This window comes from Rhinolophus sinicus, linkage group LG14, assembly GCF_036562045.2.
Source record: "Rhinolophus sinicus isolate RSC01 linkage group LG14, ASM3656204v1, whole genome shotgun sequence".
Classification (NCBI taxonomy): Eukaryota; Metazoa; Chordata; class Mammalia; order Chiroptera; family Rhinolophidae; genus Rhinolophus; species Rhinolophus sinicus.
In genome coordinates, this window is record NC_133763.1 from 50,106,771 (window position 1) to 50,132,204 (window position 25,434).

General features: G+C 42.9%; 2 protein-coding genes across 4 annotated transcripts in view; one reads left to right on the top strand and one right to left on the bottom strand.

Moving 5' to 3' along the window:
• The first annotated feature begins 3,650 nt into the window (after positions 1-3,650).
• On the top strand, positions 3,651-19,975 carry CD160 (CD160 molecule). Its single transcript, XM_019739912.2, has 5 exons — positions 3,651-3,784; positions 12,562-12,705; positions 13,340-13,666; positions 16,953-17,090; positions 18,850-19,975. The coding sequence occupies exons 2-5, from the start codon at positions 12,639-12,641 to the stop codon at positions 18,855-18,857; spliced, it is 540 nt and encodes a 179-aa protein (XP_019595471.2). The 5' UTR covers positions 3,651-3,784; positions 12,562-12,638; the 3' UTR covers positions 18,858-19,975.
• An 833-nt stretch (positions 19,976-20,808) lies between these two features.
• Positions 20,809-25,434, bottom strand: part of RNF115 (ring finger protein 115) — a 55,201-nt gene continuing 50,575 nt past the window's right edge. For all 3 annotated transcript variants that reach the window (XM_019739910.2, XM_074318754.1, XM_074318755.1), the window contains one exon: positions 20,809-25,236. In XM_019739910.2, coding sequence (XP_019595469.1) covers positions 25,105-25,236 — 132 coding nt within the window. In that variant the 3' untranslated portion in view covers positions 20,809-25,104. The remainder of the gene's footprint in view (positions 25,237-25,434) is intronic.

A 25,434-nucleotide genomic window follows, 5' to 3' on the forward strand; every position in this document is an offset into this window, starting at 1 on the left:
AAGCACACTTAAATAAAAGTTTAAAAAAAAAAAAGTAAAGATCTACCTTATGATCCAGCAATTCTACTTCTAGGTATTTATCCAAAAAACCCAAAACTCTAATTTGGAAAGATACATACACCCTTATGTTCATTGCAGCGTTATTTACAGTGGCCAAGATATGGAAGCCACCGAAGCATCTATCAATAGACAATTGGATAAAGAAGTGGTACATACAATGGAATATTACTCGGCCATAAAAAAGAATGAAATCTTACCATTTGTGACAACATGGATGGACCTAGAAGATATTATGCTAAGTGAAATAAGTCAGAGAAAGACAAATACCGTATGATTTCACTTATATGTGGAATCTAAAGAACAGACTAAATGAACAAACAAAACAGAAACAGACTCATAGATACAGAGAACAAATTGATGGTTGCCAGAGGGGAGGGGGCTTGGGGGGCCAGGTGAAAAAGGTGAAGGGGCTTAAGAAGTACAAATTGGTAGTTACGAAACAGTCACAGGGATGCAAAGTACAGCATGGAGAACGTAGTCAGTAATATGGTAATAACTATGCACGCTGTCAGGTGGGGACTAATCAGAGGATCACTACATAAATTATATAAATGTCTGACCACTGTGCTGTACACCTGAAACTAATATCAAATATTGACTGTCCGCTGTAATTGAAACATAAACACATAAAAAATAAATTAAAAATAAAAGAAGTTGTGCTATAAGGGATAGTTGAAGGAATTGGGGCTATTTAGCCCAGGAAATATTTGATAGGAGGATTTAGTTTCTTCAGATATTTGATGGACTCCCAGGTGAAAAGGAAAACTCGGTAATAACAGCCAGCATTTATTGAGTACTTACTATGTGCCAAGCACCATGTTAATTATTTCCCATACAGTTTCTCATTTACTCTAAACATCAGTCCTAGGATGTAAGTGTTATTATTCTTCCCATTCTACAGATGAAGAAAATTCAGAAAAGTTGAGTGATTTGCCCAAGGTCACCTCAGTGGTGGATGAACCAGACATCCTGACCCTTGTGGCTAAGACTTCACCAAGAGCCAGAGACATGTTCTGTGTGGAGCCCTCGGCAGAATTAGGAGCACTGATTGCAAGTTAAAGGGACACAGGTGTGAAGGCGACACGAGGAAGAATGTTTCAAAAGCTGGAAGTGCTCGCCAAAGAATATTGGTGGGGGGTGGGGGGTGCTTTGGGTGGTAATGAGCTGCACACCACCGGAGAGGAAAGCAAAGAACACGAGAGGCATCGCATGGAACAGTTTGCAGCAGCACCTGGGAACTTGTTAGGAATACAACGCCTTGGACCCCGCCACAAACCTACTGGATCAGAAACTCCATGGCCGGGCCCCACCATCTGTCTTTTCACAGTCACCTGGTGGTCCTCATACACGCTCAAGTGTGAGAACCACCGGCTTAGAAGTGCCTGCACCCTGCCCGATGGCTGTTTTAGTCCTTTCCATTTCTGAGACCTCACAGTTCTACAGAAGATAAAAATATGATTTACTATCCCACCAGATTTTCCTGTAATGCTGAGCACTTACTAGGAAGATTTTGAAAACTATGCATTACGCAAGTTGCTAAATTGTGTAATTGGACTCAGGTCCTTTAGACATCCAAAGGCTGACAGGATGGTTATTTGGGAAGCTGTGGGTGAGTGGCAGCCTCTCCAGCCCCCCACCAGGAGGCAGACCACATACTAGCCACCTAAGTCACTTCAGAGGTTCCCACTGAATCCAACAGGCACCAGCCCCCCAAAGTTGGACACTGGTTTCCCTGTACGTCCCTTACACTTTGTTTGTTTTTGTCGTTCCTATATCTGTAAAACACGTATCCCTGCCTTTTGAAATCCTACCTTCTTTAAAAGCTCCCTTCAAATGTCCCTTTGTCCCCTAAAGTACCTAACAGTGTCTGGCACACGGGGAGTCCCCCTTTCTTTCCTCTTGCCTTCCTCCCTCCCTTTCTGGGTTTGCTCTCACTTCTGGGGTGCGTAAGCACTTAGTGCATTCCACCTCATCTCACGGGGATGGGGCCCCCTCAACAACGTGCTCTGCTTGCAAGTTCACTCATGTCAACCCCACGCTGCCCAACGTGCAATGCCGTTCAGTGAGGGGTGATCAGAAGCAGCATTTTCAGAAAACTATATGTACAACAGTTTGCAGGATGGACAGACACCACGTGACTGATACGAAGGAAGTGAGTCCTCTGTGGTTCCATTTCAAGACCTGAGGTCTTTGCAGAACTTTGAGGGTTTGCAATAACCAGTGTAAACACATGTGCGTCTGCGGGTGCTCAAGTGGCCCCATTTTCATGCACCTACAGCCCTTGTTTCAACTCCTCATGTTCGTAACAATCATTGCCGGATAGGCCCTGAATGAAACGCCCGCAGAGCCAACCTTCCACGTATCCCACACAGACAAGCATGGACAAATCTCCATTTTAAGGAACAGAGAAGTCATAAATTTGACCGCTACAGTAGAGACAGCAAAAGATACTGGGTTACCAGATACCGGGCCCAGTTTAGCAGTTGATGTCTGTGGGGTCAGGTCTCCTGGTAGACTGGTCCTGTGACCAGGATGGTGGTGACAGACATGTAGATGGGATGAAGCTCCCCCTTCCCAACATGGGTTTCCATGGGCTCCTGGAATCAACTCCTTCTGTTGTGAAAGCTGAACAGGTGATGGAATAAGGAGATGTCCCTGTTGTGTGTGTCACCTGACAACACTTGCAATGATGGCTTTGGTGTGGCCACCTCCAAGGACATCCAAGCCCAGAGCACCTCACTGTCTTAAGGAACACAGAGTATAACCAAACAGGAGTCTCCTGTCCACACAAGGGTCAGAGCAGTTCTAAATTAGTCACGAGAAATTTCCCCAAACCTCACTTCTTATGTTACCCCTCGAGCTCCCTGGTAGCTCAGCACTGGTTGGCCATCATGACAGGTGCCTGCTCCAGAACCCAGGGGCTTCCCTGTGTGCTGGGTACCCTCTGGCACAGGGCCTGGCCTGGCCTTGCCAAGAATCAAAAGCTCTTTCCACCAACGTGCACAACCCTAGAATTTAGAAAGAATCATCGTGGTCTCCCCAGCCATCATCAACCAAGGAGGAACAGAATAGAAATGGTAAAGAGGTCGTAGGTGGGGGAAATAAGGTAAGTCATCCATCTCTCACCCCTACGTACAGGACCATTTTGGCTGCCCCCATTCCTCCCCTCCCCTGCCCTCCCTGCCATGGTCCACTTCCGCCTGGAGCAGCTCCGTTCTGTCCTACTCCTAAGCAAACCCTTCTCTCAGGGAAAGACTTGGCACCTTTCTTTGCACTTGAAGGCACAGTCTGTCCTTATATCTTCTTGTTATTCTATTACCAGTCTTGTCCTTACTATGAATTATCAAGTGAAAAATCTGTGTCCCACAAGGTGAGGAAAACAGTTTCAAAGGGTGGGTTTCTTTCCCTCAGTCGTCTCAGCGTCTTCGTCTATTTCTAACACAAGAAAAAGGAAAAGGAGAAAGCAGCAGAGGAGGCGGAGGAGAGAAAGGAGAAAAACACAGTGGGTGGGGAGGAGAGCAAGGCAGGAAGGCTCCTGACGGCTAGAAAAACCCATTCTGTGGTTTTCAAAGACCATATATACCCGTAGTGAAGGCAGAACAATGACGGAAGTGGGAGATGGGGTTTTCACAAGACTGAAGAACAAGTCAAGGGCTGAGAACTTCTTCAAGGTGCTGTCACCAGAGCCCCCCGCCTAAGAGCAGAAGAGAACTACTTTCCTAAGGTAAAGAGCCCCCCTGGGGACCTGGGGTCTGGGAGCAGGGATGGAACAGTTGACGAAACTGCTCAGGCAAAGACAGGATTCCAGGGAGGTCCCTGAGAAATCCTGGTTCCTGAAATGCCTTTACCCTCAGGAGCCTGGGAAAGAGAAGTGTCACTTGGCCAATTGGGCCGGCATGCTCGCTCTTCTCTAGCACTCTCAGGGCTATGGGCGCCCTGACACTGTCCTCAAATGGGAAAGAAAGACACAGTGTGTTCATGGGAAGGAAATCCAGGTGAAATCCAGACCCGATCTTGCACACACACACACTCACACACACGCCATGAAAGAACTGTACCTGACAAACCCTAAGTCCCTCATGCTGTTCTAAATCCTCCAGGCTACTTTCTTTTTTTCAGTGCTCACTGGGGGACGAATGCCATAGGGTCATTCTTGGCAGTAAAAAGGAAATAGTTAGTGGAGGATAGTTTCCATGGTTTGGATTGCCTCACCTCTAGAGCCCTCAGAGCCTGGCCTGGGACAAGCCACTGGGCTCCATGGAGCAGGAGCTGGTCCTGGGAGGCACTTCTGACGGCAGTTCACATCCCAGATAGATGCTGGGGGGGCAGGGGAGGGGTGTTGATGCAAACAAGGGACGCTTCAGGCCACTGGCATGTTTTTGACAGAGTAAACCTGGGAACTCCAAGGTGAAAATAATGGTTTGAAGATAGTTTTCTCCCAGGTCCAGAATTACACACTTCAGTGGGAAGACCTTTGACCTAGGAATCAGGAGACCTGCTTGCTTCAGTTTCCCTAGTTGCAAAACGAGGAGCCCGATCTGCAGAGATTCTTAACTGGGGGGCCGTGTATTTATTCATGTGATTTGTGAATCTGGGGAAAACATTCCATCTTTATTTTCACCAGTCTCTAGGTGAAAATTAGCATTTGCTTCAATTATGAATGTAGGCAACAAACCCTGATAGAATCTGCCATCAATAGAAATCACAGGTATTTTCAAATCTCATGACAGCTTATTACAGATTTCTCAAAATGTCATGTATGGTCACCACTACTGTGCAATTACGACAGTTCTGAGGCTCATGCTAGATCTAAAGCAGCATGTATCCTACTTCATCACACATTCTTCTAACGTTTGGACAACTGTTTTGATATAATGTGATTCCTTTGTTAGCCTGTGTATTTTATGTTATTCATTTTAAATGTCACTCTGAGAAGAGGACCCGGAGACTTCAGCAGACAGCCAGAAGGGCCCGAGGCCCATTGAAGTGAAGGTTCAGAGCCGGAAGCCTGAGAAAGCAGACAAGTGCTCCCAGGGCATTCGGGCACTAACCCTGGTTTACTTGCAGTCTGGTTCTACTTTAAAGAATCAGGTTTGTGGCAGTTGGTGAGATCCCATTTCTGGGCCTGGGACATCTTTTTCAGTTTTGTGGAAGATCTGAAAAGAGAGGTGTTTGTGGAGCTGAGTGTTAACCTTGCAACTCCTCTGAGAGGCCAGATCTGGGTTTTAGTGGCAGAGCGAATGGAGCGTCATCTTTACACTCTTGTCCCCACCAGCGACAGTCCACATTCCCCAGAAAACTCCGGGGACAGCTTCAGGTGTCATTTAATCCACACAATATTTGCATGAGAGAACTTTAAACACGAGAGGAATGTGCGGCTGAGCAAGGTTAGATAGGGGCTTGAGATCACACGAAGCTTGGATGTGAATCCTGGCCCCCACGTGCCTCCCACTTCCAAAGGTCGGGGAGAGGGGACATTTACTGCCCGCTGTCACCTCTCCATCCATAGGCCCTGGGCAGCCAACGGGGAAGCCCTGGGGAAGGCTGGAAGGTGACGATGCTAACCTAATCTGCACCCTCCTGCGTGCACGCTCTGGTTCATGAGAAGAGACCTGCTCCTGGCACATGGCCCCACAAGCTCCCCAGACTGCCCTCCCCCACTACCTCTTCCCTCTATTGAGGGCCAGTTGTGGATCCAATACATGCCGTGTCATTAGGACCCACCAGACCCGATCTTGCACACACACACACACACACACCCCTCCACTACTACTTTAAGTTTCTCCAGGCTAGCCTCGCAAGCCCGACTCCGTGCCACGCGTGGTTCAAGGGGCCACGCATGGCTCAAAGGGAAGTGCAGGGAGGACTGGAAGGCAGCGCCCTCTAGCGGTCAAAGTGCAGAACCAGCGGTGCCTGCTCTGCGGGACACCAAGGTCACCTATTCCAAGAGCATCCTTTCCCCATGGCCCCCAGCCCTCCTGAACGGCCCACAACAGACTTACATGCTCTGCTCCAGCTAGGCCCTAGGCACAGAGAAACGTCAGCGCCTACGACACCAGCCTGTCTGCCACTCTCTTCTTGTCTCAGTTCCTACCCCGCCTCCCTCCCATTCCGCTGCATTAGTCCCTAAGGAAACAGGCCTAGAGAAGAGTCTGGACAGTCTCAACATGTCACCACTAGCTAGTTCTGAGTCAGGACTGGAAGCCAAATCTCCCCCGCTCACTCTGCACCTTACCTCACCACTGTATCCACCAGGCACCAGTGCCCCAAAGTCGACAAACATCACTGGGGACTAACTCCATTGCCACCTTGCAGCCTTTCCAAGACCTCGCATTCAGAATTCTCCTTCCCAATTCCTTGGTATACTTATGACCTTATTATTGTCATCACAGTCCTGGCATTGCAGCCGTGTGAGAAGAGGGACAAAGGACTCGAAACTGTGAGAGAAAGACCCGGAGGAGTTGAGAGTTAGAATCCTTGCACCCCCACTTAGAAGCCGTGCTTTCAAACTAGTCACAATGCCTGTAAGCCTCCAGATGCTTAGTACAGATGACCATTTTTAAATAACCATAACAGCTCAGTGTTCTATAAGAACTAAACATAATCAGGTATGCGTCTATGCATGATTTATTTGGGACATTGTAAATTGCCTCAAATCTGAGGGACCGTAAAAATCAGCATGGCTAACATTTACTGAGCCCTTACTCTGCTCCAGGCACCATATGGGAAGTACTCGTATGCTATGTAAGCAGTTTACATTGGTGGCCTCCTCTAACCCACACAACCTTGGGAAGAGAGTATTATCACCATTTCATAGATCAATAAGCTGATTTTCAGAGGTTAAGAAACTTGCCCAACATTAGACAGCTAGTACCTGTCAGTCAGATCACAAACCTGCCCTGACTCTAGAGGCTGCATTTATCCCTCGGATAGTCTGCCTCTGCTGTTTGCCATCTCTCTGTGCCCTCTGGTGCCTGACATGTCATCGTTGCTGGGCGTGTGCCAAAGAGCCATTTATTAAGAGTTTAGCTTACTTCCTGTTCCAGGAGCCTAAGAAACTTGCCCATCACACAACTAGTAAGTTTTGAGACGGGGACTTGGACACAAGCAGTCTATGCTTTTAACCACAACCCTAGGCTGAGTGAGTAAATGCAATCCCTCTTTATCTTCCTCTCGAATCAGATGATGCTTTGTAGCTAGGACAAAAGCATGTCACTCGACTTTCAATGTTTTGTCTCAAGAGTCAGCAGGACATTCTGGAGTCATGGTGGTGCAGCGTGAAGGTGTGACATAGCAGCGTGAAGGTGTGACATACAACACAGGACAGGGAGCAAGAGGTCAAGGCCAGAGCAACAGCACGGGGCCCAGACCACGGGGAGGCTGCTGGGGTTTATTAGGATTGTGACAAATTTATAGCTAAGTACAAATTAACAGGTGTCTCCATTTCGATTTTCTTTTATGTTCCTTAATAGCACTCTATAGTTTTTATCTTGTAGGTCCTAATAGAAATCTTATTACATTTTAAATTCCTGGGCATTTTATGGGAGTATTTTTTTATTGCTATACTGAGTGAGATTTTTTTCTTCTATCATATTTTCCGACTAGCAATGGTATCTAGGAAAATGAATGATTTTATGTATTCATGTTATAAGTGAATGTCTTACGAAGTTTTATTTTTGTTGTATGTTTATACATTATTATTTTATATAAATTATAGTTACATAATTGTCCATACTATGGAAATGCCATAATTTACTCAACCATTCTCTAACCAATGGGTCTCCACTTTTTTCTAATTTTTTGGTATTCTAAACACTGCTGCAGTGAATATCCTCATTCATATATATCCCAGCATACTCGTGCTTTTATTTCAATTAGATAAAGCCAAAGGGACAGGATATATTTTTATTCAGAGTGATTGTACCTATTTGCTCAGACCCTTACCAGAATTGGATTTATCTGTCTTTTTCATGTTTATCTGTTGGGTGGTAATTCTGAACTCTGAATTTAAAAATTTGTACTTCCCTGACTACTAGTAAGACTGAACAACTTTTCACTGCATTTCCTTTTTTGTGAACGGCCTATTCAGACACTCTTCCTTTCATTGTTTCTCAGAGTCTTAATTAATTCTCCTGGAATCTCCAGATGTAAGTTACATCATGTATAAATAACAGTAATTTTGCCTCAAGCGTTCCAATATTTATATCCCTGACTTTATTCTCTAATTGTCTAAATTCAATGAGTAACATTTCCAGGAAAGAAAGTAAAATAATAGAGGTAATAGAAAGTATTTTTGCCTTGCCCCCAATTTTAATAGAAATTATATTTTACCATTAAATATGATGCTAGAATGTTATTTGATATATATTTTTCTCTATTATGTTGAACAATATTCTTTCATTACCATTTTATTTAGGGTTTTAGTGGCAATAAATATTTGATTAGAATATTAACTTTCTTTTTTGATCTAGTAACATATTAATTAATCCTAATATTGAATTATCCAAGAATTTCTGAAATAAATCCCACTCCATTTGTCATGGTATATCATATTTTTAATATCCTGCTGGATTAGTTTGTTCATGTTTTATTTAGGATTTTCACATGCATATTCATGTAAGATTGGTCTGTAGTCCTCTTTATTCTTTCTTTTAAGGTTTTGATATTAGTAAAAAGAAATGAGATTTCCTTCTTTTCCTACTATGCTATCAATTTGAATAGCATCAGAATATCTTGAAGAATTTACTTATAAACTGTCCAAAGTAGCTCTTTCTAGGAAGATACTACCAAATAATTTTCTCAATTTTTTCCGTGGTTATTGGGCATTTTAGGTTTCCTCTCTTTGTCACGTTTGGTCATTTGTATTCTCATAGAAAGTGATTTATTGCAACCAGCTTTTCTAACTCTTTAGAGTAATACAAAAGCTGGTAGGTAGTAGACTTCCTCAGATCTCTGTTCTCAGTTTTGTATACATGTTATAATAGCATCACATATACATGACTTTTTCTTTATCATATGTGTTATCATTACCTTTTAAAATATATCATTTGATATATATAAAAATAGGTAACATACATCTAAAAACATAAAGCAGAACAATGTAATTAACACAGATGAGCCCATTGCACAACCACAGAACTAGGACACAACCAAAAGCCCCTCTACCTGTGTATTCCTCCCCTGCACCATTTCACTGACAACGTGAGAATGACAGGTAAAGAAGATGCAACTCATGGAAAATAGGATTTTAAAAATGTATCTTTTTGGTTTTGACATGTATGCTAATTGCATTATGGCAGAGAACGTGGTCTTTATGATACTGATTCTTTGAGACTTCCTTTATTAGCTAGTAGTACATGATCAATTGAATAATTTTTCCATGTGTGTTTGAAAAGAATATGAATTCTCTAATGATTATGTGGAGAGAGCTCTGTATGTCCACTGTATTAACTTATTATTATTTAAATCTTCTATATCTTGTTTGTTTGTCTGCTTGATTTATCCATAATTGAGGCAGGGGTGTGGAAACGCAGCTATTATTGTGGACCTTCTTGTGGTTTCCTACAGTTCTTTCAAATTTTGCTTTACATAGTTTGCGATTATGTTATTAAGTGCATACATGATTCTAATTATATTGTCCTGGTGGACTGAATTTTTATCACCATATAGTAACTCTTTCTATTTCTAAAAATTTTTGTCTTTTTTGTCTGGTATTAATATATGCCACTTTCTTTTTGCTCTGTTTTATATTTAATTCATATGTTTTCTGTCCTTTTATTTCAATCTTTTTATGGCCTTGTGCTTTAAATGCTCCTTTTGCATACAGCATATGGCTACATTTCATTAAATCCTATCTTATGATCTGTCTTTTAATTGGTTAGTTTAGCCTGGTATATTTATAGAATCATTAACATATTTAAATTGGGAGTATTCTTTTTCTTTACTTTTTAAAACAAAAAATAAAGAATTATCCATGAATGCAGAAGAAATTTAAAGAACCAAAAAGATTCCTTTTCTCAATTCCATGAATATAAATTATGGATACAACAGATAATTTTCTAAAAAAAAAAAAATGCAAGAAAACTGATTCAGTAAAGAGAGAACACTAAATAGAATAATTACCAAACAGGAAATAGAGAAAATTTATCAAGGCCTAACTTCTCCCTGCCAAAGCATTAAGCTCATAGTATCACTAGAGAATTCTTTAAAAAACACATTATTTCAATGCTATTGGAAATTGTTTCTCAGCCTAAAAAAGAAGTTTCCAAATTCTTTTTGTGAAGCAAGCATAACATTTATTCCAAAACCCAACTAAAGAAATACCAAAAATAAAAAAGAAATCAATCTTATCTGAGAATATTGCAGCAAAAATCTTAAATAAAATACTATGAAACAGAGTCCAGCAGCATATTAAAAGGATAACATACCAAAAACAAATGTTGTTTTTGGTTTTGTTTTTTAGGAATGCATGAATGCACCAATTTCAGGAAATCTATTAACATAGACCACCATACTAATATACCTACAAATAAAAATCATATGACCATTTTAGTTGATGTTTAAAAGGCAATTAATAAAGCATTTCACATTCATCCTTGATATTTTTAAAACTCCTAATAAAATAGAAATATATGTATATTCCTTAATATAATAAAACATACTTCATCCCCAAAGCTAGCATATGCTTAATTAAAGCATCACCCATTAAACTCAGAAAAAAGACAGGGATTCATTGTCACCACTGCTACTTAATAATTTCTGGAGATTTTCATCAACACAATTAGACAGGAGAAAGAAATCAGAGATATAACAATAGAAAAGGAAGTAATTATTATTTACAAATAATATGACTGCATGACTGGAAAATCCAACAGAATCAACTGAAAAATTATTACGAACAATTATAGAATTGAGTAAGAGCAGGTAGCTGGGTATGAAATTCACATATAATAATCAGCAGTCTTTCACATAGGAACAACAATGAAGAGTTAAAGAATATAATGAATGATATAAAAGAAAAATGACAAAGAGAAACAAAAAGATAAAATGGGAAAAAGACGACATTTTCAATAGTGGCAAAAATATAAAATATTCAGAAATAATAACAAATGGACAAGACCTTTATGAATAAAACCTAAATATGGCTGAGAGACACACACATCAAAACACAAGACTTAAAAAATGGAGTGGAATATCATGTTCTTAGATCAACAATTTCCCTATTGATGAAAATTTGGTGTTTCCTTGGCGTGGTTTTTGTTCAGTTTGGGTTGGTTTTCTTTTATATATATATATATGTATGTAATTTTTCTTAGCCAGTATTAGAAGATACAAATATAAAAGGTAAAATAATAAAAATATTGGAAAAAAATTATAACCTCAGCCTGAGGGAAACTTTCTTAATACAGGAAACAGATGATTTAAAAGATAGATTGTATTTAATGCATACAAATATAAATTTTCCTTACGGAAAAAAACAAAGTCAAGAGACAAACAACCCATTGGGAGGAAATATTTGTTTTAAAAAAATGGTAGAGGGGCAGCCATCTGGCTCAGATGGTTAGAGTGTGAGCAGGGTTGCTGGTTCGATTCCTACATGGGCCAGTGAGCTGCGCCCTCCACAACTAGATTGAAGACAATGAGCAGCCACTGAACCTCCAGAGGGGTGGCCGGATGGCTCAGTTGGTTAGAGCATGAGCTCTCAACAACAAGGTTGCAAGTTCAATTCCCACATGGGATGGCGGGCTGCGCCCCCTGCAACTAAGATTGAAAACGGCGACTGGACTTGGAGCTGAGCTGCACCCTCCACAACTAGCTTGAAGGACAATGACTTGGCGCTCATGGCCCTGGAAAAAAACACTGTTCCCCAATAAAATAAAAATAAAAAATTTTTTGTAAGTACTCAAAAAAAAAATGGTAGATAGGTTAATATCTCTAATACAGAGAAAGATTCTACAATTGAAAAACAAAACAACATACAAAGAATATGAACAGGCAATTCACAGAATAGAAAATGTTAATGACCAATAAACATTAAGAGCTCTTCACCCTCACTAGTCATGGAAATGCAAAATAAAAGTGACATCTAATTTTTCATCCCTTGGGTTGGCAAAATGAAAGACAGATAAATATCCAGTACTAGCAGGCTCATGGAGAAATGTACATCATCAAGCATTCTTGTTGAAGGTCTTAACCTTGACCACCTTTGTAGAGAGTAATCTGACAATACATAGTAGAAAAAATTTTTTTTAAATATTCATATTCTCTGATCCAGCAATCCAATTTAACTTAGAAAAATATCTGAAAACACAGCCTTCAGTGTCTCTGTCTCTTCTCTCTACCCCTCTCTTCTCTCCAGTACACCTCACCTGATTGTCTCGCTTCCCAGCAAACTATCTTCCACCTCCATCAGACTCTAGCCGACCGAAGCTAGTGCCTGGAACAGGGAGACGGTCTTGGAGCCCTGGAAGACCTTGCTTAGGACTCCCCCTGTGCTTTCAGGACAGTGAGGCCAAGCACATCACAGAGCCAGTATTTGCTTCGAGTTCTTGGAGCTGCTGACGACGTGCAGGACGCTGATGGCACCTGGGAGAGGCTGCTTTGGCCTGGCGATTCTGCTGGCAATTGTGGACATCCAGCTTGGTGGTGAGGACAGCCCATCCCCGGTCCCCAGAGCAGAGACAGCCATCAGGGAGAATCCTGAACTCATGAGGAGTCCAGTCGAGTCCCACGCTTTTTTTCTGGTGGGGAAGAAAAGGACCCACTCTTCTTGACACTAAAGAAAAGGGGGAAAATGTAGTTTCTCTTTTTTGTCAGAATACTATTGCCCACCTCATCAGACATTCTGCCTCTGCTGTGTGTTGCAAAGAGCCTGGTAATTTGTCCCTCAATCTAAGATTCCTGCAAGCATTTATACACTCTAAGTTTATGAAATTCAGGTACCACAATATTTGTCAACTCTGGCAACCCATTTAACCACTCTGTGCCTCAGTTTGTTCATCTATAAAATGGGAACAAGAATACCTGTCTCTAGGGCTATAACAAGGATTTGTAGTTAAAGTGCTTTATAGAAGTTGCAGATGGAGAATAGAAATAAAATACAAACCATTCCTGAATAGTTGCGATTGCAGTTTTCCCTCAGATATGGGTATACCTCCCAGACAATTCTTCTAAAAGGGTTGTATTTAATGTCTATCTCTGCCTCAACATTTACACGTAAGTGAATCATTTACCATATATACCTGACCTCCCGCAGCCAATTCTTCCTTTCCCGTTCCAGGATGCATGACCATCCACAGCTCCTTTTCCCAAGAAGGAAAGCGACTCAGCTTTATCTGTACTCTGTGGCATAAGAAAGAAGAGGCGGAGGGGGTTATCGTGTTTTTTTGCAAGGACAAGTCTGGGGGCTGCTCCCCTGAGAACAGCTTGGAGCAACTGAGACTGAAACGGGATCCTGGGACAGACGGTATCAATGAGACGTCATCTCGGTTGGTGCTCACCATTGACCAGGTCATGCCGTCGGACAGTGGGACCTACCAGTGTTGTGCCATAAGCCAGAAGACAGATATTCGCCTCCAGGGCCATTTCTTCTCCGTTTCAGTCACAGGTGAGCTCCTGATGTCCTTAATACCACTAGGTGCAACATAAGCAGGGTCGACAGCTGAAGATAGTAGTTGTATTTCAGGTGCTGGGTAAGCAGTTCCTTGGGGAAGTGTGCTTCCTACTACTCAACCCTGTTCCATCATTCCCACTGGTCAATGCTTTCCTCAAAGCATGTATAGGAAGCTAACCTCATTTTGTCCTTAATTTTAAAAAAATCTTACTGAGGTGGCCATCCCATTTTTTATTGACACTGAGTTACAAGGAGGTAAAGCAACTTGTCCAAGGTCACTCACTGACCAGTGCCAGTAAAAGCAGATACAAGTCTGGAATTTCGGCCTCCTGATTCCCCGTTCAGAGCTCTCTCTGAAGTTTGGCTATATTTCTAAAGACAGGTACTGAGCCTTCAGGCTGGGATGGAGGGATGGATTTGAGATAAAATGGATGGTTGTCTTAGAGCATTTAGTTGTAACAAAACAGAAACCCATTCAACCTGCCACAGATTATAGGGGAAAAAATAATCAAGCAAGTATGGTGGGGCCCCCAGGAGCTCGTTTCTGGAATCAGAAACCAGAAAGCCACCAGAACCCTAAACAGTTACTGTCTGGGGCAGCAAAGCTTCCCTCCCACCTCCGCGTATCTCCTTCGTTTTGTGCACGCGCCCCTGCGGTTACTACCCTGGCACAGCCTACACATGGCCACTCCAGCCTCCGCTTTACTTACGTGACACCCTCATATGCCCAGCAGTGGCTCTGTGCTCCTATCTGCCCCATGGAGCAAGCCTTCAAAACTGAAAATTTTGTCCCACCCGGAATTCTGTGCCCCACCAAACTACCAATCAAATGTGAGGAGAGAACCAAGACACTGTCAGACATGCAATGACTCAAAAAAACACTTGTCTTCCATGGGATCTTTCTTAACACGTTGCTTACGGATCACGAGAATCTTCACAAGGGATTTAAACCCCGCCGTACGCAACGTGTTAAGAAGTTACCAGAGACAAGGAATCTAATGGAGGAAAGGGGATAAGAAAATTCTAGAATGAAAAAGGGCCCCAAAGAGCAATTCATCTAGAGGAGAGCAGGAGAAAGAGGACTCTGAAAGGAAATCTCTAGGGGGTAAAAATACAATTGATAGATCATCTTTCTGAAGATCTATGACAAATATGACAAAGGACTGAAGACATGGGTATGGAATAGTCTGCTGGTTAAAAAAAAATAAATCAGGTGACCATTATCTCCAGGGAAAACACTAAATTTTACCAAAGAAAACACAATCATAGCACACAATGTATGTAATAAGTACATTTACAGAATCCAAATTATGTAAACAATAATTTAACTAAAATTTGTAATAATGATTTCTGAAAAGGTGCAGAGAAGGGAAGTGCCTAGACGCTTAAGAGAACCACACCTTCGTCTTCTATAAGGGAAAGTCAGTAAACGTCTAAACGTCATCATCAAGAAGTGGTAACATGAGCCTATTATTTAGGACTATGGTGAAACATCTCTGAGAATTGACAGTGATGGTTTCTGGGGAATGAGCCTAGGAGGAAAAAAGGACACTGCTATTATCAATTTTCAAATACTATCATGCTTTTTAAGATATAAATTACACACACACACACACAAACTAAAAATCTGGCCTAGAGCCTTTTATTATCTCCTATGGTTAGTAGTTCATCCAAATTTTCCGCTTCAGTTTGGTTTCGATTTTCCTCTTGCTTGCTGGTGTCTGTCTTCCCATCTGACCCAGCTACAGCTTTCGCACTTCCAGTCTCTCCTTTGTGAAATTCCCCACTCCACTGGCTTCTGTGACTCTGCGCCGCTGGTCTTTCTACCTTTCTGGCTATTCTTTTCCCTCCTTTGCCTCTATTTCCTCCAAGCAGCTCTCAACCATAATTCAGTCCCCAAGACTCACTCCTTGCGCCTTCCATCTTTTCTACTTCTCCCCAGTTCTCATTCACCCTTATGATTTAAACCTGCATCTCCTCATGACTGATCCACAACCCTCCTCCAGCTCTAACCTCTTTCCTAAGTTTCAGTTAAACATTTCCACTGACGACGGGACTCCAAGCTCCTGAATGCCCTACCATCTCCTCAAACCCAAACCTGTCCTTGAGACTATTTCTGTTCATTCATGATTTTGTCAAAACTTTGGTTCCTCCTTTTTTCCCTCCCCTATCCAATCAGTTACCAAGTACTACTAGTTCTTTCCCACATTCGTTCCTCTTTCCAAGGGTGTTGCCCAGGTCATCGTCTCACACTTATCCCAGTAGTCTCCTCACTGGCAATCTCCTCGAGATCCAACTGCATCTTACGCATTTGTCTTCCACACATATCCCAGGGCCTGGCACTGAGCTGTTGCCTAATAAATGGTTCATTAACTCTAAAGACGGTCTCTGCTTCCTATCCATACTCCCACCAGACATCTTTCTGAAATGCTAATTTGTACATGACACACTATCATCCAGTTTTAATGTCTCTTCACTCTCTATGAGACAGTCCAAACTACTTTCTCCCAGCCCTGGAGCACCATATAAAATGTCCTATTTAATACTTTCATTCACCTAACAAATTCATATTATTGTGCAGCCCAGGCAGAGTGCTAAGCCTTGGAGAACAGAATGGGGATACAACAAAGCCCTTGCTCTGTAAAATCTAGTATTCATGTCCTCCTAGTATTTCTACTTGTCATGGTTCTCCCTAAGACACAACGCCTTTTTTGTCCTCTCCGCATATGTAAGAGTCAGCACATAAGCACGCTCACCAAATGCGTGTCTACCACTTACTGCGTGTCAGGCATTGTGCTACGTGGTATGCTATTTCATTATATCTTCATGGCCTTTTGAGAAAGCTACCACTCTTATGTGATAACTTAGGCTCAAAGGTAATTTTAACTTCAGCTAATAAATGGTGGATAAAAATCCAGATCTAGTCCAAAGTCCAGATTTAAACAGGCTGAAACTGCTTGACCCACCGCAGAAGATGGTTTTCAAATGAGATCTGGGAACACCCAAGTCCAAGGCGACTGTTACTGTTTCTCTGGCTTGACTTTAGAGTTCCTTCTAAAGGTAGGCCTCTTTGCACCCCCAGTGTGACACAGTAGATGCTATATTTAGTCATTGCTGCTAAAGTACAGCATACCCCACAAATGTTTAAAAACAATACTTATTTGGGCAATGAACTATACTGACAGGTATATTTGGAGACCAAAAGATATTCTGAGGCGATGCAGAAGGGGATCCTACTTCTGAAACCCTTCTCTGATCCAGTGATTCTCTTTTGAACCAGAGACAGGGAACTACACGGTGATGGGACCAAAACAAACAGGACACCACGAGTTCAGCCATAGTAAAGGTGCTTTCAATTCAGGCTTCCGGCAAGAAAAGCTCTGGCTGACACTGATGACCAGCCTGGTGGCCCTTCGAGGTATGTTCGGATCAACCCTAAGCACCCCAAGCAATGAGGGTGCTATACCTTTGACATCTTGGTTATTCTCTGAGGCTGGAAAGGAGGACGAGTGGGAGAGGGAAATGCTCCTCGAGCCCTGGCTGCCCACAGGAAATAAGTGATCCAAAGGGACTAAAGATTCCATACTAACTAGGCAAAGATGGATGAATCACTTTCCACTGGGAAGGAGGTCAGACCTATGAGGAAAGGCCTGTGGGAGAGGCAGGGAAATACAGCTGCCTGTACTTGCTGGATGAACAGAGAGCTACAAGTTGAGGCCATGATGTGACAATGCACAGGGCAAGACAGACTGGGTCTGATGGGTTTGGAACAATGCAGCTCTTCAGCAAAGGCTGATGGCCAGACTGAGTCTATTCAACACTTCTAGCTGAGTCAGTCCTCTGATTGATGCAGATTCTTGCCTGCCCTTGGCATTCGGAATTCCACTTTATTTAGGCTTTCCTCAAATCAATAACCCCCATTTTGAGCGCTACCAGAAGGGAAGCTCTATAAATGCTGGGACCTTTTGTCTTGCTTACCCCAACACATAGCAGCAGGCACGTGTAGGCTCTTCGTCAATTTGTTTAAAAGAATGTGTATGATGGCTCAGGCTTTGCATATGATGGTTCTACCACCTCACACAACCCTTTCAGGAACAAGTTCCCTGATTACTTACCAGAAAACAGGTCCAAGGAGGTTAAATGTTGCCCCAGTTCACGGGAATTAACGTTAGGTCCTTCTCAGTCTAAATTCTGGCGTCCTCAGCAATCACCTGCTATCACCTATAAGCGTCTCTCAACTCCTTCACCACCCTCCCCATTCTGAGACACCTTCCTCTCATTGTCTCATTCTTCTAGCCCCTTAAAGTATCAAAAGAAAACAGACCGTTATCGGCGATAATTAGCAAGGCCCTAGCAAATGTAGCCTACGCCACTTTTCAAGAGGAAACTGGTGAACGTCAAGCAGTCTGACGTTTGAGACATGCTTCTTCACTGAGTCTCAATTCCCTCCGATGGTTAGACTACTGTTAGTAAAATAAATCTTATTTCTTCATATAGAATAAAAACTCCAAAGAGAAGAGGAAATTAAGCCTGGCCATACAATCTACTACCCCTGACTCCCAATTTCTGCTAGAGCAAAGAAATCTCTAAGCAGCTTCCCCTTCTCCAATCAGGTGAAGAGAATGCAATTTTGAGAATTCATTCCTTTCCTTTATTGTCCTTCCCCAACTCAAGACTTAGCAGAATTATGGAAGAGGTAGTGTTCAGCAGAGTACACACATTTTCCCAGGTATGGGGGGTCATGTTAAATCAAGTCATCACGCTCACAGCAGCGGAAAGGACGGGGGAGTTCCTGGATCTGTGCCTCCCTCAGCTCATGACTAATTTCAGAGGGTATTCTTGTCCTATCACGGTGCCAACCACTCAGTGCTATACATGGAAAACCTACCCTGAATTTTTTATGGCATCTGTTTCTTCTTTGATTGTCCTACCTTGTAGCAAGGAGATCAAAAGTTGCCTCCTTCCCCACTTCCACCAGGATCAGTCAGATTTGCGGAAAGATTACAACTGCAACGTCGGCAGGCAGACACAGCACGTAATACCTCGTTGCTTCCTTTTCCACTCCCTCTCTAGTCCTGAGCACCTATAAACACACCTCCCAGGACCAATGATATGAGGTCTTATTGCTATTCTAAGTCGTGTGGCAGTAATACAAACTTTCCTTTTTCTTTCTACAGCTCTATAAGCCTCCTGCCAGAAGAAACTTTTTAGCAAGTTAACAGCTAGACAAACCCGACTTTCTTTAGCTTGGTATCTTTCATATTACAATATATAGAGCTCCACTCTGCCCCCGCCCCCCCCAAAGGACATGGGAAGAGATGCAAAATTTGCCAAGAATCTGTGGAACATAAAAGTGGGGCAAATGTGTATTCTGTGACCTCCCCTCCTCACTACGAGAGCAAAAGTGCCTTCCTTCCCAGCTCAGTCCCCAGTAAACGACTGGTGTACGGCTCTCGCTAAAACACTGGACAAGTGTGTTTGTGCCCTGAAGAACTTTTCCTGCCTCCCCTCCAACACAGTAAATCAAACAAGCAAGTCAAACAACGTGAGAACACCAATTTTTTTTGGAAGAAATTTTTATTTAACACTGTAAAGGGGAGAGAGAGGAAACAAGCAAAGGTGTGGTGTGACAATGAGGAAACGAAGAGACAACGTGGCGGTCGACGGCATCCACACAGCACAGCGGGAGGAAGGTGCATGTAGACGAGGAACACCACAGACCCAGCTGTCCAGCTTCAACTCAGTACTTGTCAACGTCTCTGGTCAGATAAAGGCCCAAAGCAATACTGGCAGCCTTTTTTCTCCTAAATTCACAAATCCCGTTTCTCTTTGAACAGATGACCTCTTGTCACAGTTCAGCAGAGGAGGGGGCAGGCTATTCCTGATAGGAAGAACTACATGAATGAAGCGGCGGGATCGGAGACTATTTAACTGGAGCTAAATGGCAAGTCAGCGAAAGGGAACAGACACCTTACCTGTGATCCTTGGCCAGGACCTGCCAAATGTGGGAGCTAAGGTTTGTGGGAACACAGAGAGAGAAAGCTGAAAGAGATGGGTAGGACCCTTATTAGTGATGGTCTTGAACCTCAAACTCAAAGGATTTTCGATTGTGTGTCTTACGGAGTTAAAAAGAGTAGGCGTGGAGTGAAAAGACCTGGATTCAAATTCTGGCTCGGCAACATACTGGCTGTGTGTCCTTGGGCAAGTGAAGTTTTGAGATATGTCTTACAAATATGTATGTACAATTCAACTGGATGCAGGTTCCAGTGTGGCTAATAAAGACAAACTGCTTTAAAAGCTTTACTGAAATCATAGCTGCTTTTTCTTACGTTTTTCACCAAGATGCTAAAAATACAACTATCATCTTGTTGGGAGGGAGTCTAATAATTTTGGGATCTTAAAAACGGTACATCTGATCAGAAATGGTAAAAAAACCACAAGACGACATCCCATGATTCACAGATCTAAGCGTCCTAGTTGAAAGAGTAAAGGCAACATTTAGACTCCACTCCCGTGCATACCTTCTAAATGTAATCTGGCAAAACCACGTTTGTACGCATCATGCCTACAATTCCACTTGTCTGGCAGGTATGAGAGATCGAAACCTCCATGTCCTTTGGATCAGACAAGGGCTCTATTTTGATCCTGGCAAGTATCCCCAGTTGTACACTCTGCATTCGGATTTTAGAGCCCCGGAGCAGCCCTGTGGTTTCCAGCCGGAGTGCTGAGAAACTGGCATCACTACAATTTCCTCCCACAGGATAGCCACTTGGGATGTGTACCCCCTTAAAGCTTTCTTTCCCCCAACTGCCTGCAGCTTATGTGACACTCATTTTGGAAACTCACCAAGGGCACTCTCCTGCTAGTGGCCCAACTCCCGAATCTCCACTGGGTTTTCTTGCAAACAGCACTCTGACCCTCCCACCTCTCTACCACAGGCCAAAGAGGGTTTCCCACTAACATCCAACCATCTACTTACCAGCTCTGTTTCTTTTCCTCCCCAAATCTGTCTTCCTTCCCAGATGGCAGTGGCCGGCCTAGATCAGCTCTAACATCCAACTCTAACGTGGCCCTCACCTCCAAAAACCCCAGAGGCTGTTTCGTTGTTTAGAACAGACACAGACTATGAGTCCCTCCTCATTAGACTGATATATTTAATTAGTATTCCTTGAGGAAACAGCACCTGGACACCAGGGAGAAAATGAAGCATGCAAGTCATGAGAGAAGTCAATTTGGTAGCAATAATTTATCAAGAAAATTGAAAAAACAAAACAAAACAATAATTGTATTTGAGTTCAATTTACTGTAATACAGAAGCAAAGGGTTATGAAAGCCATTTATTCTCGACCCTCAGAAATGACGAGGCTTTTTTCTCTACTGAACCCTTCACCACACCATGTACAGGGTAGCCAACTGTGTCCCGTAACCGAGAACGACAGAAACACGGGGGCCTGAGGTATGTGCAGTGAAAACCAGACTGTGAGGCTGCAGCCCTCTGCGGTATACCCGCTCACGTTACCTCAGTGCCCATCACGTCCTTTCTTCCTCTAGAGTGACACGTGCATCTGTGTGCGTCTGTCAATATATACATGTACACACCCACACACACGTACGAAAGTGCAATACAAAGACACAAACATGGAATTTTTCTAACTACTTAAAGTGAGACTTGTTGGGGGTGGGGGTGTTCCCCAAAAATCTTCCTTCTAACTTGAGAGCTAATTATTGGACCAGAGATAGTAGTGCTCAAGGAAAACATCTAACGAGCACCTGCTCAATCGTTATGCAGCAACGATTTTAGTTGTAACTAAATTTCAGTTGTAACTAAAATTTAGAATAAGCTAAGGAAGTTGTTGATTTATAGCCATTTCCACATCCTCCACCTAGAATAATTCCTTTCTCTTAGAAATTAAAATATTACTGTTAAGGGAAGAGTCAAGGATCTATACCAACGGGGACAAAATGTCATTCTGGATTCTCCAAGTTTCTCAACTCCAGAGAACTGCCAATAGGAACTTTGAGGGATAAGTAATTTTTTGTGCCAGAATGAGTCCTGCTCCCTGTTCCCAACGCACTAGCTTGGAAACTTTAAAGATGTTGGCAATCTATCAGCTAAAAGTTCCCTTCTCTGCCCTTCCCGCTCAACTGACCAGTTCTGTCCAGCCAGAACCAACCCAATGAAGATGAGTTAGACTAACCCGCCTGCAAACTACCTGAGAAGCAAGCAAGAAGTTGCCCTGTACAACTTCGCAACTTTCAAGTCTACAGATTTCTAGAAAGCCTCTCCTATTTATGTGCTAAAGATAGTTTTCTTCCCCCTTATTTCAAATTATAACAGACAAGACAAAGAAGACATTCATGAATAAAAAAATCTATTTAGCTCTGCGTGGGACTCAAAGGGTAGGCCATTTAACATGTGAAGGCCTCAAGACTCTACGGGTCCAAGATCTGAAATTGCAACAGTTGTCTCTTCTCTTCAACAATCAGGGAGAGCTAAATCAACTCTCTTGACTCCTATGAAGGCTCCAGATTCCTGAGTCTGTAAGCCTTCCTGCTATCAAGGAATGAAACACCTGAAAAGACCGGGTTACGTACCCCTCTGATGCGGGCACTATATCTAAACTATGTTTTGAATCATTTAAGAGCAAGGCATTCCTAAAAATAAACTCTTAACTCCAGCCACGTTCTGGTGTTAGGCCAATGAATCCGCAATGTTTCTTCCGAGAATGGGAGGCATCTCACACTTCCAGGTGAATTTAGGTCGAAGAGGAAAACAGGTGTGATGCACAAAGCAAACTGGTCCACGTCCCACATATATTCCTCCCACTGTTTAACCCTAGTACTGACATCTCCCAGCAAGCCAGACATTACCATACACACACTCTTCACCTGGCAAAAAAGCGGGAGGCGGAGTATTCTGCTGTGTGCATCATTTCCAGTTTTCTTGTGATGGCTAATTTTATGTGTCAACCTGACTCAGCCATGGGATGCCAAGATAATTGGTCAAACACTATCCCTGGGTGTGTCCATGAGGGTATTTTTTATAAGAGTACTATCTAAATCAGTGGACTGAATAAAACACATTGCCTTCCCTAATGTGGGCGGGGCCTCATCCAATCAGTTGAAGGCCTGCACAGAATAAAAAGCCGACACTCTGACCCCGGCAATTTCTCCCCCTGGCCAGATGGGTTGGGGACGTCAGTCCTTTACTGTCTCTGGACTCACACTGAAACATCAGATCCTCTTGGGTTTTGAACTTGCTCGCTTTGGGGGCTGGAGCTTACACCACCAACTTGCCTACACTCAGGCCTTTGGAGTCAGGCTGGAGCCATCCCACCGACCCCCTCCTGGCTCACTGGCTGCAGACCTGGGGACTTCTTGGCCTCCATAATCACGTGAACCAACTCCTTATAAGTCTCTGCTGCACTAGAGAGCCCCGACTAACACTCCTTAACCTAAATGAACCTGGAAGTCCGAGGGGCGCCAATTCCAGGAAGAAGCACTACAGCCTCCTTACGTGGGAGGGGTCTGGGAAACGGCCAATGAGCCTGACTGTCCTCTATCAGAGCAAAAAGGGAAGATTGCAGGTAACTGAGGCAGATGCTACTTGCTATTCTGTGTACTGAAAAGGTAAAGCCCTACCCAGCACTGTGTTTCATCCTTTAGTGAAGCCACTCCAATCCTTTCTAGTTCTCCAATTATGAGTAAAAACACAACTGCCTATCCTGGCACCTGCACACATTAACAGGCAGGCAAATTTTCCCAGGCTGTCATCATTTTTCTGAGACAGCTGAATAGTGGCCATTAAACAGACATAATATACCTCACCCACATCTCTTCACCCTCCCCCCCACCACCCCGTTCAAAACCAATGTGTATTTTGAGGCTACATTTCAATAGCCTTAGTAAATAGCTCACATTCTCCAAAGAAACAATCTCTACAGAGGTATGACATGAGAGGCATATGAAAAACAACTTTTATTCCCTATTAAGTCAGCAAGCCACTGTCCCACTTTCTCTCTTCCCTCCCCCACTTCTTTATCATCTATCAAAGTACAAAGATCTCTCTGACCCCCTTTTCTTACCCTCCCAAATCAGTGTATAATGTATGATAGTCAACAAAAACTGAAAAAGACTCCTAGCTAAGAAAGAGACTGACCAAAAAGTGGCTTTCCTGTTCTGATCGTTCCAAACTATGAAGGGCTGATGTGACCATATAAACGGCATTTCCTCGGTCCCCTTTTGGGTGCACCAACAGTGGTTACGTGTCTCCATCATTTCCTTTTGAGACTTTGAGGTTCCAAGGACATTTCTGATTTTCAAATGCTCCAAAGAGCACATGCCTGTACACAGGACACTGTTAGGCTAAAAAAACACGCCATAGCTCTCATAGGCCAAGCTGTTTTGGGCATGATTACAAGCATCAGTTTGATTCCAAGTAGAGCCAGAACCAAGCCAACAGAAAAGTTTCAGAGATGATTAAAGGGCTTAAAAAATTAAAATGAGACAACGTAAAATCTCAATCCCTTAAGACCAATGAATTACTAAAAACAGTGAAATGGCTGTAGAAGCAATAATGAAATAATTCTATCTCTGTGAAGCAAATTAGTTTAAGGACAAAAGACAGTAAACGATGAGCTGGGGAGCATTAAAAAACTTCAGAAGCAAAGACTCCAAACATGTGTCTTTCTGTGCCTGTCTGCCGCTCTACTCGTCCCCAAAAGGACCCAGAATCACATTCCTACCCACAGAAGACCCCTAAGACGTGTCATGGTGGTTTCTGAGGAAACGGCATCTTGTGAAGTAGACAGTAAAAATTCAAATGAGAAAACCAAAGGGTGTAATAATATGCCACTTTCCCCTTCCCACTGTAATTTTTCTTTGATTTGTTCTCTGACGGTTTAAGACAAAACAAAATCATTACTTGGATTCATGAATTAACTTGACCCCAAGTCACAGCTAATGTGGCCAAGAATATGCTTTTGTACAATTAAAACAGGAGGACTTCACATCAGCAGCACGTTAGGGCCCTAGTTCCACTGTATTTACCGAAACACACACTAAGGGATGGCAGGTGGAGGCGGGGCAGGAGGTGAAAGCATCGTTACAAGGTAACATGACAGGTAGCAGGACCCTAGCTAGACTTAAGGAACTGATTCTATTCTGGTGGTGGGAAACCCACATAACGAAGTTTCACACTTAGAGAATTACCACTCTGAATTCAGGAACGAGAGGCATTTGGTTGTAGATACAATTCCATCTACAGAGGCTAACTTTAAATTTAGAGAAGAAAAACACTCATTGCATTAATATTATGGGTCAGGGTTTCTCATACAATTCCTAAATCCACCTACTATCTTGTTGTTGTGATACAATGTACAGCTGCAGGAAGAAGAACACCACAGCCCTGGCTCCGACGTGGTCTTTTAGCTTCAGAAAGTCCATCGATCATGTAGCTGGCTGTCACTGCTAAATCTGTTGCTTGCAGAGGCCTCAGAGCTCTGGGTTTGCCAAGTAGAGTCCTCACCATTTAAGCTCTTCCTACATATAGGACATGTATCATGCTGAAACAGAAAGATATCGGTCTCCACGTCAACAACCTGACCTGAGAAGCTGGAGGTACTAAACACATCAGAAACCCTGAGAGTCAGCGGACAGAAAAACAAAATGGGCATGATTCTCACACGGCGCACACTGGGTTCCAACCTGCAACAGCAGGACACCTCCCAAACAGAACTTTAAGCAGAACTGACAGTTCTAGG

Coding starts and splice junctions, on each gene's coding strand:
- CD160 (XM_019739912.2), top strand. CDS start 12,639: ATGGCACCTGGGAGAGGCTGCTTTGGCCTGGCGATTCTGCTGGCAATT. Junction 12,706..13,339: donor TGTGGACATCCAGCTTGGTG/GTGAGGACAGCC, acceptor TTCCCGTTCCAG/GATGCATGACCATCCACAGC. Junction 13,667..16,952: donor CTTCTCCGTTTCAGTCACAG/GTGAGCTCCTGA, acceptor CTTTTGAACCAG/AGACAGGGAACTACACGGTG.